The sequence below is a fragment of the Piliocolobus tephrosceles genome, chromosome 15 (genome assembly GCF_002776525.5).
Source record: "Piliocolobus tephrosceles isolate RC106 chromosome 15, ASM277652v3, whole genome shotgun sequence".
Classification (NCBI taxonomy): Eukaryota; Metazoa; Chordata; class Mammalia; order Primates; family Cercopithecidae; genus Piliocolobus; species Piliocolobus tephrosceles.
The window spans coordinates 56,855,770-56,870,366 of record NC_045448.1 but is presented as its reverse complement, the minus strand read 5'-3'; the positions used below and the strand labels follow the sequence as shown (position 1 = coordinate 56,870,366).

Below are 14,597 nucleotides of genomic sequence, written 5' to 3'. Positions count from 1 at the left end.
ATTGCCAGTCTAGCAGCTTCAAAGCTGGTAAAAATACTCTGCCAAGATAGATACATTAACCTTTGTCCCAGAGAAGATAAGATCATAAACTAATAACTTGGTCACATAAGAGAATGGTGCCACTCATTTTGATTGATAAAGGTATTAGGCAATAGCAAGATTCAGGCACTTAGTTATCCATCTTCTCTGTCATTTAAAGTTGAGGCTAATACTAAGTGTAGAAAGCCTTATTCCACAATCTTATTAGTGACATCCAAGAAGTATGTGTGTTCTCTGAGCACATGTGTGTGTGTGTTTTCCTATTGATCTCTTAGTCACATGTATCTATTATGCCTTTCCCAATAATGTATAAATTTCTTAAAGAGGCCAAGTTTTCCATTTATTTGGTACTTCCCCTCCAAAATATTTCCTTCTGATGACTAATGTTTTAAAAATAAGTAGATAATAATGAAGTTTAATTTTAATCTATATAAATTAAAAGACTAAGAGGATTTTATAACAGAAACATTTTTAAATATTTTAAAATATCATTTGAAAGCTTTAACTCCATTATAATGGAGAATGGTGCAAGCTGAGGAATATCTGAATATTTAATCCCTCATTATGAGCATATTTTAAAACATGCCTTTGGTTTATGTTTAAGATAATGAATCATCTGTATTACTATTATTACTACCATCATACAGGAGCATTAGGACATGTAATGACTATTACAAATGGACTTAATTTAGGAAAGACATTTTAAAGAAGACAAAAACACTGTGAGATTAAATAATTTATTACCATTGCTAAGATGAACACATATACTTAATACTCAATTTTATGCAGAACTTTAAAAAAATAGTTTTAATACAGTATCAAAATTTACACAACTTTATTTTGTCAAAAGACCAGTGTCCCTTGTATTAGCTTCTGCAGGCTCTGCTGCAGGCACAAAAGCTTATTTTAAATGTCTTCAGAGTGTAGGAATACAGCAATTTAAGGATGAAAGCTTTCCTAGGAAAGAAGGTGTAAATATAGCAAGCAATTTTCTTTTATAGAGTAATAACATTTTAAAATATAACATTTTTAAAGGGAAGCTTAAATCATTATCCAATTATGATAATTAGAGAGAGAATTCTATAGTAAATTAATTCATAAATATTTTCTGAAAATAGAGGGATGATTTTTCATCACAGTAACATTTTTGAAAGTATAACAAAATTCCTTCACAGTCTCCTACTAGTGACAATTAACTCATTGTGTAATGAGCCCATCTAAAACAACAACAGAGAATATCTGCTATGAATCAAATCTCAGAAATGTAGAACCTATCCCGAAACTGGGAATTGTTGCATTTCTACTTTTATAATCTTAAACTACCATAAAAACGTAGCATTCGGTCACAGGCCTCTTGCACATTCATACAAGAAACTATCATTGCATTTGGATAAACACAAAATACCTATCATAGCATTTCCAGTACACACATTCTAATATTATATATATGTATATGTATACCAAAAATAAGAAATAAACTAAGCAAAGCTAGCACACCTCTTTTTCAAACCTCAGGCAATCTGAACAAGAGCTTTTAGCCTCAATAATGAAGGACATGCGTCAGTTTCATAAAATGTTAGATTGCTGCAGTAGGCAAAGAAAGCTTTTTTCATAAATGCAGTGCAATATTTTAAAGTTTACATAAAGTTTATTAAATATACAGCATGTCTAGAAACTAAATTATAGAAATTGACATCTCACAGCTCGAAACACTTAGAAAAATTATGTTTGCTAGTTTTTAGTTGAAATTGTTAATATGAACATCAATGGATCCACTGAATGAATATGAAGGCTTGTATGCCCTAAGATGTGTCTTTATGAAAAACTTATTAAGACGAAAAGAAAAAGATGTATTTCTATTGATCAATTGAAGTCAATGGTACTCTCTGATAAGCACTCTACAAAGTCTTACTACCTTTCTAGCTGGTAGGGAGAATTTACGTGGTATTTTTTAGCACCTCAGAAGTCAACACCAAACTCCAAAAACTTAATCTTATCTTGCATCCAAATTAATTATGAATCTGGAATTAGTAGTTTGTTGGTTGACTGAAGTATAAGAGGTAGATGCCCAACTCTCAAACTTGGGAAGCTGGAAAATACCTCTTCATATCTTCAATATGACATGGTAGAAAACTCCCACCATTATGTGCAAGGAGTCAACTCTATTCAGAACACTGAGGCTCCACTGGACTCTTAAAACTATGCAGATTTCCCAATTACGATATTATATCTGGGGAGTTAAAAACACTTACTTCTAATGAAAACACTGGTACCAAAATGGTGATTTTCAAAGCTACTCTTTTTGAGATTTTCAAAGCTACCTTGTTTAAGATTGACTGTTGCGGACATTGAGGTGAGAGACACAGAATATTAGCTTGACGGGAGAAGTTGTACTACAGGTTTTAGAGGGGAGATATGTGCAATGTACAATCACTCCATGTTATTCCATGAGTCCAGGTTTGTGGAAACCCACAGTTTCCTTTTACTTCTTCTTGTCTTCTATCTCTTTCTGGCAGTGGTGATCTCCTGTTTGAAAAAGAGTGCATCTCACATTGGTCCTTTGTACTGGTTTCCTGACAAATGTTGCCTAATTCCAGGACACGAACCTGCAGCATCTCCAAGTTTCCTCCACACAACCTTAAAAAAAAAGAAGAAAGAGTGAGTATCTTACTTTTCCTCTTCCACAAGGAGATTTGCGTTTCTTAAGGGTAAATTAAGAGAGGAGCAAAGATGAAGTAAAGACAAGAGACAAAATATCCACATGAATGAGTTCAAATACAAAATAAAATGTGATGACAAGCTTCTTAAAACACAAGAACTACTTAGTAGTTGGGACTACTAAACCTTGTTAATAACCAGGGTCAAAATTTTAAAATGATATATTAACTTACTGTAGTTACATAAGTGGTCCCCAACTCTGACTGCACACTAAGCACTTGAGGAGCTCTTAAACAGTAATCCCCATCCTCGAAGATTCTGATCTCACTGGGAGAAGTGAGGCATGGACAACTGCGCTTTTGTTGTCCAAAAGCTCTAAAAGTAATTCTAATGTGTAGCCAGAATTAAGAACACCTTAGCAAGATCATCCTGCTTCCTATATTATACAGCCATAACAAAGGATATCAGTGTTTAACGCGCTGAGGAAAACGAAGGAGCTTTTGTTATTGAGCTATTTAAGTCCTGAGGTGGTAGTCTTGGGGCCACTAGTAAATTTCTCTGGCTTTTTCTACAGAGTGGGGTCATCAGTTGTCACAAATCTTAGCTACCAAGCAATATGATGTCTCGGATTTCCAAAACAGAAAGCATCCAAATGTAGGAAGATGATGAGAATAAATTCAAAATCACTGAAAGAGATACAATTACAATATGTTAGAAGCTGGGCCACATAGAGAGACAAAAGATGCGATCAAGAATAATGTAAGCATAAATGTAAAACTACTGAATTTGCTAATAATGTATCAATACACTAACATTAATTGGAATACACACACATGCACATGCATGTATGTGCACATGCACAATAACAGCCATACCCTCCCAGACTATTTCACACAAAGGATCATGATCAGATTGATTGATTGCACAAAACTTTACAATACTCTAACATGAACATAAAACTACTTTGTTCATTAATTATTCACAACTGTTTCTTTTGTTTGCTTTTGTTTTTGCTTTTAAATAGAAGTGGATACTACAGGGAAACCCAATATCATTAATAGTAATACACAATATAGGGTTATGTTTATCTTCATTTCCAAGCCAAAGAAACTATTAATCTCAATGTCTCAGTATATACCAATACATGGCATAAATATCCTGTTGTACTCAAAAGGAGCTGAAGTTAGGGCTCTTAAATATCTGGAAAGGAATTATTAATATATAGCAATGGATGGCTCAAGCTATACACAAGAGAGTTAGGAAAGTCTCATTTCTTAATAAATTGACAAGAGACAAACACTGAATCAAGGAACCAAAGGATGCCACCGACTTTCCTTTTCTAGCCCTTAAATACAATTACATCTATCCAGAATGCTTTGAATGTGTGGTTTAGAAGCAGAGGGTAGACTTAAGGACCTTACAAGGATAACAGACACCAGCACCAGATGATTACAACTCAAAAGTGCAACTCTTTTTCAAATACTGAAATGTAGAATGCAATGAGCTTACCCCAGATATAACTATGTGGTGAAAGGAAACTCTTAAAGAAGGCAGAACCGGCAGGGAGCGGTGGCTCAAGCCTGAAATCCCAGCACTTTGGGAGGCCGAGACGGGCAGATCACGAGGCAAGAGATCGAGACCATCCTGGCTAACACGGTGAAACCCCGTCTGTACTAAAAAAATACAAAAAACTAGCTGGGCGAGGTGGCGGGCACCTGTAGTCCCAGCTACTCGGGAGGCCGAGGCAGGAGAATGGCGTGAACCCGGGAGGCGGAGCTTGCAGTGAGCCAAGATCCGGTCACTGCACTCCAGCCTGGGCGACAGAGCTAGACTCCGTCTCAAAAAAAAAAAAAAAAAAAAAAAAAAAAGGCAGAACTTTGAAATAAACCGACAATACTAAGGTTGACACGGGAGTAGTGACTTATTAACTAAAAAGGGCATAACAGGTGTGTGTTTGAGACTGTGACTGAGATGACCAGTCAAGTATTTCAATTGTCCTCAGGGCATTTACAAGAGCCAAACAGACAAACCTAAAATAAAACAACTACTACAAAAAGACAGATTTACTATTTCTTAGGGGGCAGTATATTAATTTCTGTAGCACAGTTTGGGAAGAAAATAGCTAACTACATACTAACCCACATACGGTAATAGGAATAATAATCTTTTTGCTGTGTAGATGTCAACAACATCTTATCTCTAGGAGCAATACTAGAAACGACAGGAAAACTTCTATTGTCCCAAATTCTATCGGAGTTTTATAACCCATCTCATATTATGAGAAAGCTTTATTTTTCTGTGACATTATTATAAAGGCATATAATTTCTCTACTAGAAACCAAGCCTTCATAATTTTCACTAGTTTCACAATTTATCTAGGCAACTGCTTTACAATCTGCATTTTTCTTTATTCTGTGGCATTTACTATGTGTTTTTGATCACATAATTAATAATGGTGACAATAAAATTTTTTGATTGTTTCCAAATATATAAAATTGCTTAAGAATCAGATTTGGGTTTGTTTGCATTTTTTCCTCAAATTCTGGGGATCAAAGACAAAAGTAGACAGAAAACATACTCCTAGAGAACTTTTAAAGGTAAACAAGGAGGGCAAGCTTCTGGCTTTCTGAAAGTATCTTATATAGTAAAAAATAAAAATAATACTGTATGGTGCCTTTCAATTCATTTCTGAAAATGCAGGCAAACAAAAAGATCAACATAAAACTAATCAAAATCCAATCCAGTAATGGGTCTCTTTTGAGACTAAGATACGAATTTTCTAATGTCCAGAAATTGAAAGGAAGGAAAGGAAAGGGAAAGAAACAATCCTGGAATTTTTTGCAGAAATTCTGGCATTAAGCACCATGGAGATGGCCCCCTCTGTAAGATACGTGCCTTTCACTTTTCGTTCCTCAGGAAAGGTCCTCAAAGGAAATCTTGGTGTACTCCTGACCTCACTGTTCATTAGAAAATAGTTTGAGCAAGTAACTTAATTTCTGGATCTTAGTTTCTTCAAACATAGAATTAGAGTGTTTGGGTTCTTACCCAGGGGTTCATATCTGAATCGCCTGAGGTCTGATGTTAAACTCAGAGATCTGAATTATGAAGGAGGTCCATATACTATTCTTTGGACAAACACTGGAGAATGACTTCTATGGCCCCTTCTAGTTCAACAGTTCCTATTGTCTGAACTTTCTCTCTCATTCCATAGTCAATAGATGAGAAGCAACAGGCATTCCTAGGTATGTGGCTCACTTTTTAATATTTATCTGTGGGAAATATTCAAACTGAAAATCTTAAGCACAGGTTGAAAAGCTATAGAAGGTGAATGGTGGTGCATTTAGGAAAGATGATATCTAGAACTAGTGACCTTTTGAAAACAGACAATAGATATGCAGGAAAGAAAAACAAATAACGTAGGAAGAGTTGGAAGAGAAAAATCGGCCACAACACAGGCAAGCAAGAGACTACAAATCTCATTCTAGCACATAAAAAATGCCCAGGGAACTTATGTAACATTTACTGGATTCCAGAAACATCTCGAGGAGGTAGATGAGTAAGTGTCTGAGAAAATCTGGTCCTAATAGATTTAAAGCTGAAGGGTATTTCTAAGCAATTTCACATCCTGATAGGATACAGAAAAGAATATGAGGATAAAAGCATAATGTAAAGCCAATTAAAATCAGTGTTTAACATGATCAGTGCTTAACCGTGATTTCTTGCTTCCTCTACAATATTCCATTTAGCTATTTAAAACTTCACAAATTATATTCTTGATTAAATGATACATCCCATGTATATTACTCAAAAAATTAAAATTTAGTCAGGGATTAATAGTAAAATCCAAGCCATACTAATTATTGCATTGAATATGCATCATGAAAATAACATCTTTCTTTTTTTTCCTGTGGTCTCTGACTTCATGGATAGATTTCCATTTGTCTATCCTCTTTTTTCTTTTCTGAGACAGGGTCTCATTCTATTGCCCAGGCTGGAGTGGAGTGGTATGACCATAGCTCATTGCAGCCTCAAACTCCTGGGCTAAAGCATTTTTCCCTCTTCAGCCTCCCAAAGTGCTGGGATTATAGGTGACAGCCACTGTGCCTGGCCTAACTATCTTTTAGGTTCTTATCTGTCTTTCTTACCTTACTATATTCTGAGTTTGGGTCAACAACTGAAAGCTAAAGATAATACTTTGCATGACATGAAACACACATATATGATATATGAAGACCTAAGCAAAATTACCTAGTAAGGTGGCAATTTTTTCCAAGAATAGTTACAAGTAAATCTAAAGGTGGCTGTATTTTCTTTATCATAGGTTTTTAAACACTGATCTTTAACAAACTTCTTAAAGGATAAAATAGAAAACCATTTATTTTTATCAAAATTAGAAACATATTTTAGACAGTAAATTTTAGAAATGTTTGTAGAGTCTTCTGGAATACAGAATTGGCTGATCATCTCTAAATTGAATATGTGTAACATGATTGTGTTAATAAAACTACAATAAAATATACTGAATATAAAAACAAGGGAAATTTGTTTTATTTTCAAATAAAAATGTAAAGGCATTTGGTTAGCATTTTAAAAATATTCATAAAACAATAGCTAAGCTACGATGTGGCTTTCAACACAGAATACACAATAAAGCACATTAAACTTACATTGCACATTTCTCTGACTATAGCTTTTTCTGTCTCACTAAGGTCATGTTCATACTCTTTACCCTGTTGACGAGCTATAGTTTCCTGAACATCCAAGACCTGGATTTGTTGAAAAAGAAAAGCAAATTTCACATGGAAAAAGCTTGTTAGTTATGATAAAACCATCAAGGAGCTCCACTTTGTAAAACCTTTAGTTTTCTCCATGTCTGCATATCAGAGTGGATTAGTATATGGCAACATATTTTTTAAATAGCTGATTGTTCTGAAATCTATTTGAAATTATTCTATTTGATTTTCAAATGGCCATTAAAAACAATCCATTGCATCACTAATAACCAATGGAATTCATTAATGTCTAAAATAAGTATATGCATTTATTTTGGTCATTAAGATAACCTCACTATGCCAACCATTTGGATATAGTCAATAACTCTTGCTCCACTGTAACAATGACCAATATAATTAACTATGTGCCAAATGGTCCAAATGATATGTAGACATGGCCTGCATAAAAGATGATAGCGACAGGTGAAACTGGTCAAAACCCAGGAATATGCACATAAGAACTACTGACCTCGCAGTTCTTGCCTGGACATGTTCCCAGTGCCTGAGAAAAGGCATGTGGAGGTGGCTCTTTGATAGTATCAAAGAGAAGTACTGGCTCCTTATAGTGAAAATATTTGAACAACACTTTAAATATTTTTCATGAAAGCAAAACGTCTTGGAATAAAATGCCTTTTAAACAATTTTAGAGCCCTATGTTTCCACTTCTCTAAATTAGTCCTAAATAGGTCGAAAATAATATTCCTTTAAAAATGTCTAAAGTTTTCTTGTGGGTACTTTTTATACTACAAAAGGAGAAAACAACTTTGGCTTTCTGTGTTGTTTTTATCTATATCAGTTTATAAATCAAAGTGCTGAAGTACTGCCAAAAACTAATGCTCTTCCTAGAATTTCCCACAGAATCCACACCAACTGCAACACTGCTAAGCTACTTGATTCTACTGTCATCATGGTCAATGCTGACGGTCAAATCCAAAGGTGCTACCTGAGAATTTACACCAAGTGAGCCAAACTAAATGACTTAAGCATGAAGTGGGACCTTCAGGTCAAGTTCATAGACACGATCTGAATCTAAATAGAGTTCAATCCTGTAATAATTAATCTAATCACAAACTACTCTCATTAATTTGAAACTTTCAGCCATTATTATTATAAAAATGCTACTTCTGAGCCCTGATACCTCAGATTACAGTTAATTTACCTTCTTTACATATTTAGAGAAAATCACTGACTGTTCCCCGTGAATATTCATAGAAAACATAAAGAGCTCCTTGAGCAAGCTCATATACCTACAAATTTGATTTGTAATGCACCTCAGAGAAGTGTACTTCAAATCAGTGAATTTTTACTAAATGAAGTAAAGTTCCAATTAATAGTTATCATAATTTTAAAACAAGAAAAATACAGTGTTATTACAAATGTACTAATTTCTTACAGTGATTTACATTTCCCCACAAACCATGACCACAGATTTTATAAAGCCTAGCATTTTCTATAAAATCTATCAGAAAGTGAGAAACTGAGCCACTGTACTAATTATTCTTTTCAGAACAGACATATCTCATGAAATAAACAAGCTCTAGACCCCTGGCTCTCAAAAACAAAACATGTCAAGTGGCCACAATTTCTTTTTCTTATATTGAAATCTTTCTAAGATGCATTTCCCAAAAATGATGTTTGTATATATTTCTGTGTCCTAACACAGTTAACTCATGGAAGCAAACACATTTAATATTCAAGGGCCCCAGTTTTCTAATAAAGATGTTTTAGTTGCTCAGTATCACTTATCTGCCAACCAACGACACTTGGTTGATATATATATCAAGAGAGGGAGATAAATATATATATCAAAATATATGAATACATATATCAAAATATATATGTAAATATATATCTCTGAAATATCTCTAAATATGTATCTCTCAAAATATATACATAAATATACATCTCTCTCTTTATATATATGTATATATTTTGTTTGTTTGAGAAGGAGTCTCGCACTGTCACTCAGGCTGGAGTGCAGTGGCACAATCTTGGCTCACTGCAACCTCTGCCTCCCAGATTCAAGCAATTCTCCTGCCTCAGCCTCCCAAGTAGCTGGGATTGCAGGCGCCCACCACCACGCCAGGCTAATTTTTTGTATTTTTAGTAGGGATGGGGTTTCACTATGTTGGCCAGGATGGTCTCAAACTCCCGACCTCATGATCCACCCGCCTCAGCCTCCCAGAGATAAAATTGTGTAAATTAGAACTAAATTCTGAGAAAATTGAGGAGCTCTTCCTTGCCCTCCCCTTCCTTTTAGGCCACACTAACAGCTGCATTGAGAAATCTGGAAAAGATTTCAGTGTGACCCACTATGCTGCTCTGATTCAAATAACAATTGCCATTTAATAAGGCAACAGGCTGAAATGGCTTTCAAACAGTTTGAATAGGAGGACAAGTTGTTGCTGTTGGAGTGTGTGCAGATGCTATAACACTACAAGATAGAAGCCAATCTCTGGTCCATTTTCTACTTCTAAAAGGCTTTTCAGATAGCTAGTGCCTGATTCATGCTAAAGTTCATCCAAGTGCTGCCACAGAGAACAAGATATTCAACAGTCCATAAACCAACACCCACCAGAGGCAAAGCCGTGCCCCCTCACACTGGCTGTGCCTTCCCAGGAATTCCTTTCAGTTGCTCACTTTGTGAATTATCCCAACAAAGACAGAAAATGCCAAGTGCATTGTCAGTGGCCACTAGCATGGTTGCCCTACCTTCGCTCATCAATCATCAGTATATGTTTAGGAAAAGCAAATTCATTTTGTATAAGCTAAAGCAAAATATCCTGAGGGAGCAAAATCTTCTGCTAAAACGTAATCATCTCAAAATGAAATAAACATTTTGAAGTTCTCATCTATGTGTTTGTTTTGTGCATGCCACAGAAAGTGCAGCTCACTCCGAAAGAGGAGTGCATCTTCAGGCTGATGATAAATCATTTTGAAATTGAAAGAATTTTAAGAAGAGTTGTGAAACTCATGTGGTAAAAGCAGAATGGAAGCACTCTACCTGTTTTATGGGTCAGAAAGGTTTGATCAAAGCTACATGTTAGAAATTATAGACAAATTTGTTAGACAGTGTTTCACACTCTAAAACTGATAAAATTTCAAGAAACCGTCTCAATTTTAAGATGATTTTTATTGCCTGCGTTAGTTTCTTCTGAGATAGGTAAATATTTATATTGTTTACTGTTTATATTATTATATTGTTTATATTATTATATTGACTATTGTTGTACTTATGGTCCTGATTTTTCATCAATTTTACTTATTGGAAAGCTCATTATTGGTAAAGAAAATAGATGACAAATTTTAGGCAAATTTTTGTGAAATCACTGCAAAATGTGAAGACAGACACAAAAGTAAAGTAGCTTTATGTATAAGACCGTATATATATTTTCTATTATTCTATAACGGGGCATTAACTGGAGTTGGAGAACCTAATTTCTACTTACAAGAGGAAAGACTAAGTTTGTATTTATTTCATTATTTTATTTAAGCTGTATAATGTACTTCAATTGCATCAAGAAAGAATAATGTGGTATCCTTCCATATTCTGACCAACTATTAACTCCCTGTATTTGAAGACATCCATGCTACAAACATTGCACATAAAATACCTATCACAGTTTTTTACAAATATGGATATACATGCACAGACTTCAACTTCGATGCCGATAGATATGAATCACATTACTCAAAACAAAATGATAAAACTAGAGATTCAACCATAAGTACTCAAACTCATTGTCATTTTAGAACAATTAAAATCATACTTCAAAAATTAAGATTTAAAAAGTTACACCATAAGGAGTCAAAAAATAAAATATCTATGGTTCAAGCAAGACTGTGAGGACTACTAGACTACAGCGAACAAGCCACAACACAACTGAAGCTCTGGATAAATGGTTGCACACGATTGGTTACCTTAAGAGAATGTACCACAGGTTCAGGCTGCTGGGAAGGTGTGGCATGTCCACTGACGCTAGCTGCAGAGTTGGGTGAACTGTTACTCCCATCAGCCCCTGATGACAACCTAAAAGAACCCTTAGTAGAAAATCAACAACTTTGTTATTAAAACAAAAGTCGTTTATAAGATGTCATTCAATATTCAATTTCACTACCAAATGAGAATTAGCCATTTCGTTACTTTTTCCTAACCTATTCTACAATGCTATCGATCTGTTCGTTGGAACACACTTGCTGATTGACCAGCAAGAAAACATAATGAAGAGCCACTTCAATACATTTCCAGATGCCATCTCTGAAATGCCCCACCCCCAAGGAATGGCCCTTAAACATATTTCAAGAATGATTTTTGAAACTCAAAGATACTCAAGAGTAGGAAATTCATGAGTTACTCCATAGCTGAGTTAAACACGCTCACTCAGCAAGCCAAATGCCATATTCCATATGTCTCAGAGTATGCAGACACATCACATTCTTGTGTTGGAGAAACTGTGTCTCTCATAAAACCTTTTTTTGAGGGAAAGACCTATAATAAAGCATTTTCAAAAAAGATTTATCCAAATTCAATATTTTCTTTAAAAACTGAAAATTGTCCTTTTTTGGTCTTTTTTAAAGATGGAAAACATAATAGATATAAATTACATATTTTTAGTTTAGTGGTTCTTCAACTTAATTGGTGAGAAACTAGAACCTATATATGATTAATTTGACATGTGCAGGCCACATTCTTCTGTACAAGAACTGGAAATTTCCTCTAAGGATCTGTACTTTTTCTAAAGGGTGCTTGGGGGAAGACTAATGGATCAGCAAAAGAAAGAGAGTATCAGTTATCTACTCTTCTAGAAAAAGCAGTCACATGGGAATTTTCCAAATCTATTTTTACATAGATAGATCATTACACTATTAGGGAACCTGAGATTTTAATTTCTGCCTATCAACCTATTTACAGAATTTTTCATGTCTAATTGATTAGTAATTGCTCCACTCAAGATGATTCTATCAATCTAATACCCTAAAGAGGAGTCACTGAAGGTGTATCATGAGAATTCATAAAGAGAGAGACAATGGTAGTTTGGAATATTAATTTGCAGAATCTCTCCATCACCCAGGCTGGAGTACTGTGGCACGATCATTGTTCACTGCAGCCTTCAACTCCTGGACTTAAGCAATCCTCCTACCTCAGCCTCCTGAGTATCTGGGACTACAGGCATGTGCCATTATGCCTAGTGACATTTTATCTTTTTCACAGAGACAGGGTCTCATTATGTTGCCCAGGTTGGTCTTGAACTCTTGACCTCAAGTGATCCTCCTGCCTCAGCCTCCCAAAGTGCTAGGATTACAGGCGTGAGCAATTATGCTCAGCCAAGAGAATTTTTATGCTGTACATTTTAGAGACAAGAGGAGAAATCTGCACCCAGCAATTATAGGTATGGATTACATGTAAACCATGCTTTACAGGGAAAGCTTATTATTACTAACTTAATGTTATTATTATTATTGCAGATTATTATTTTTGCAATTTGGAAGACTTTCTCTCTTTCTTTCTTGCTGTCATTTCTCCTATGTCCTCAAAGGCTCCCCCTGCCAGCTCACTAGCCTACTGAGGCCACATTCTTTTCCCTGCTCAAAGAGTTCTACAATCCAGTCAGATCCTGCCCCCAGCCTCACTAGTCAACAAGGAGAGGAAGCAGTAGAATATGGCACGTAGGTGGTTTCTTCTGCTTCTGTCCTCCATTGCTACTAAAACTAAAATGTACAGCAGGTGATGAAACAGGATTGTCCATTAGAACAGCCCCAATCCCCTGTGGGAAAAGAAATTATAAAATTTATTTTCCTATATTTGTAACCCAGATCAAATCACACACAATAATGCCTAATACATCTAATGGAAGGGAAATTATCTGAAGTTTAAAGATGGTTAAGGGACACATCCTTCACCCAGCCTTACATTTTGGACATCTTCTTCCTCGTACTTTGGATTCTTTGGAATCAAATGGTTCCAAAACTAAGGAGTTATAAAAGGAAGCTCCTCTTCCCTGAGTAATGCTGGTCCTATACTCTTCTCTTTTCCTCCTGGTACCACTCTTATGAATGATTCCCAAAGATTTCTCAGGTTACACAGAATTCACTTCAAACCTCTTGTTTAGGACCCACCATTGCAGTGCCATATTTCGTCTGACTTAAAAGTCATATTTCCTCTAATTTAGAAGGCGATAAACCTTCCCACTCTGAGCTACCTCCTTCCTGATTTTCCTTTCAAATCCTTTTCTGCCCAGCCTTTCTGCTTCAAAGGTTCTCTTTCCAGACCTGGTAAAAAGATAAGCATATCAATAATACCATGCACGGGCCTCTATCGTTCAGGGCATTTGGGTTTAATAGAACTTCTAAAAATCAATGTAAACAACATCCTTAAACCAAATCATCTGAGCCATTTTCCATTGTTTAAACGTAAACAAAGTCCTGTTGTGGCCATATCTATTCAAAATCACACATTTTTTTAAATGAAAGTAGTTTCCTTAAAAAAAGGGCGGGGGCTACAATAGTATCTTGCCTAGAGTATACGGGGGGGGGGGGGGGAATTCATCATTTAGGGATGAAGGTTATACTTCAAACTAGCTTTGGGAGCCATGGACTACAAATCAACCAGAAAGATCAAGGCTTATATTTTATTTTGTTTTTGTGAAGCTATAAAGGTAACCAAGTGCCTGGTGAAGTTTAGTTCCAACAGATGTTAAATAATGTTCTAGATTGCAATAACAGAATGAAGCACCTCATTCTATGGTATCTCATTTAGTACTATAAAATAAAAGGTTAGTTTTCTATGCACTTAGTGGAATCAGACCAATATTTGGAGAATTATGAGGGTTCAATTTACATACACTCTCAGTTGACTAATATAATTTCACTGAACTATTTAAAAATATATGCTACTGAGCCAAACAGGGAATTTAAAAAGAGAAAAATCTTACTAAAACTGGAAATGTGACTTCCAGATTGAGTGGCTTGTTTTCAAGCTACACATGAATACACAGTGCATGCATCACCTCTGTCAGTAGACAATTTTAAAGGGCAAAGGAGTACTTTTCTGAGCTTGTCTAGAGGCATATAATTTTCAAGACCACTGACCTAAACTCCTTTTATCATGAAATGTCCAGGGTACCTTTG

The 14,597-nt window shown here is 35.4% G+C and overlaps 1 protein-coding gene across 6 annotated transcripts in view; it reads right to left on the bottom strand.

Moving 5' to 3' along the window:
- Positions 1–762: 762 nt before the first annotated feature.
- Positions 763–14,597, bottom strand: part of CCDC85A (coiled-coil domain containing 85A) — a 206,897-nt gene continuing 193,062 nt past the window's right edge. For 2 of the 6 annotated variants that reach the window (XM_023228329.1, XM_023228331.1), the window contains 3 exons: positions 11,391–11,510; positions 7,365–7,463; positions 763–2,676 (listed from right to left, as the gene is read on the bottom strand). In XM_023228329.1, the coding sequence (XP_023084097.1) occupies positions 2,587–2,676; positions 7,365–7,463; positions 11,391–11,510 (309 nt within the window). In that variant the 3' untranslated portion in view covers positions 763–2,586. The remainder of the gene's footprint in view (positions 2,677–7,364; positions 7,464–11,390; positions 11,511–14,597) is intronic. The other 4 variants (XM_023228330.2, XM_023228332.1, XM_023228333.1 and 1 more) reach the window with 2 other exon arrangements.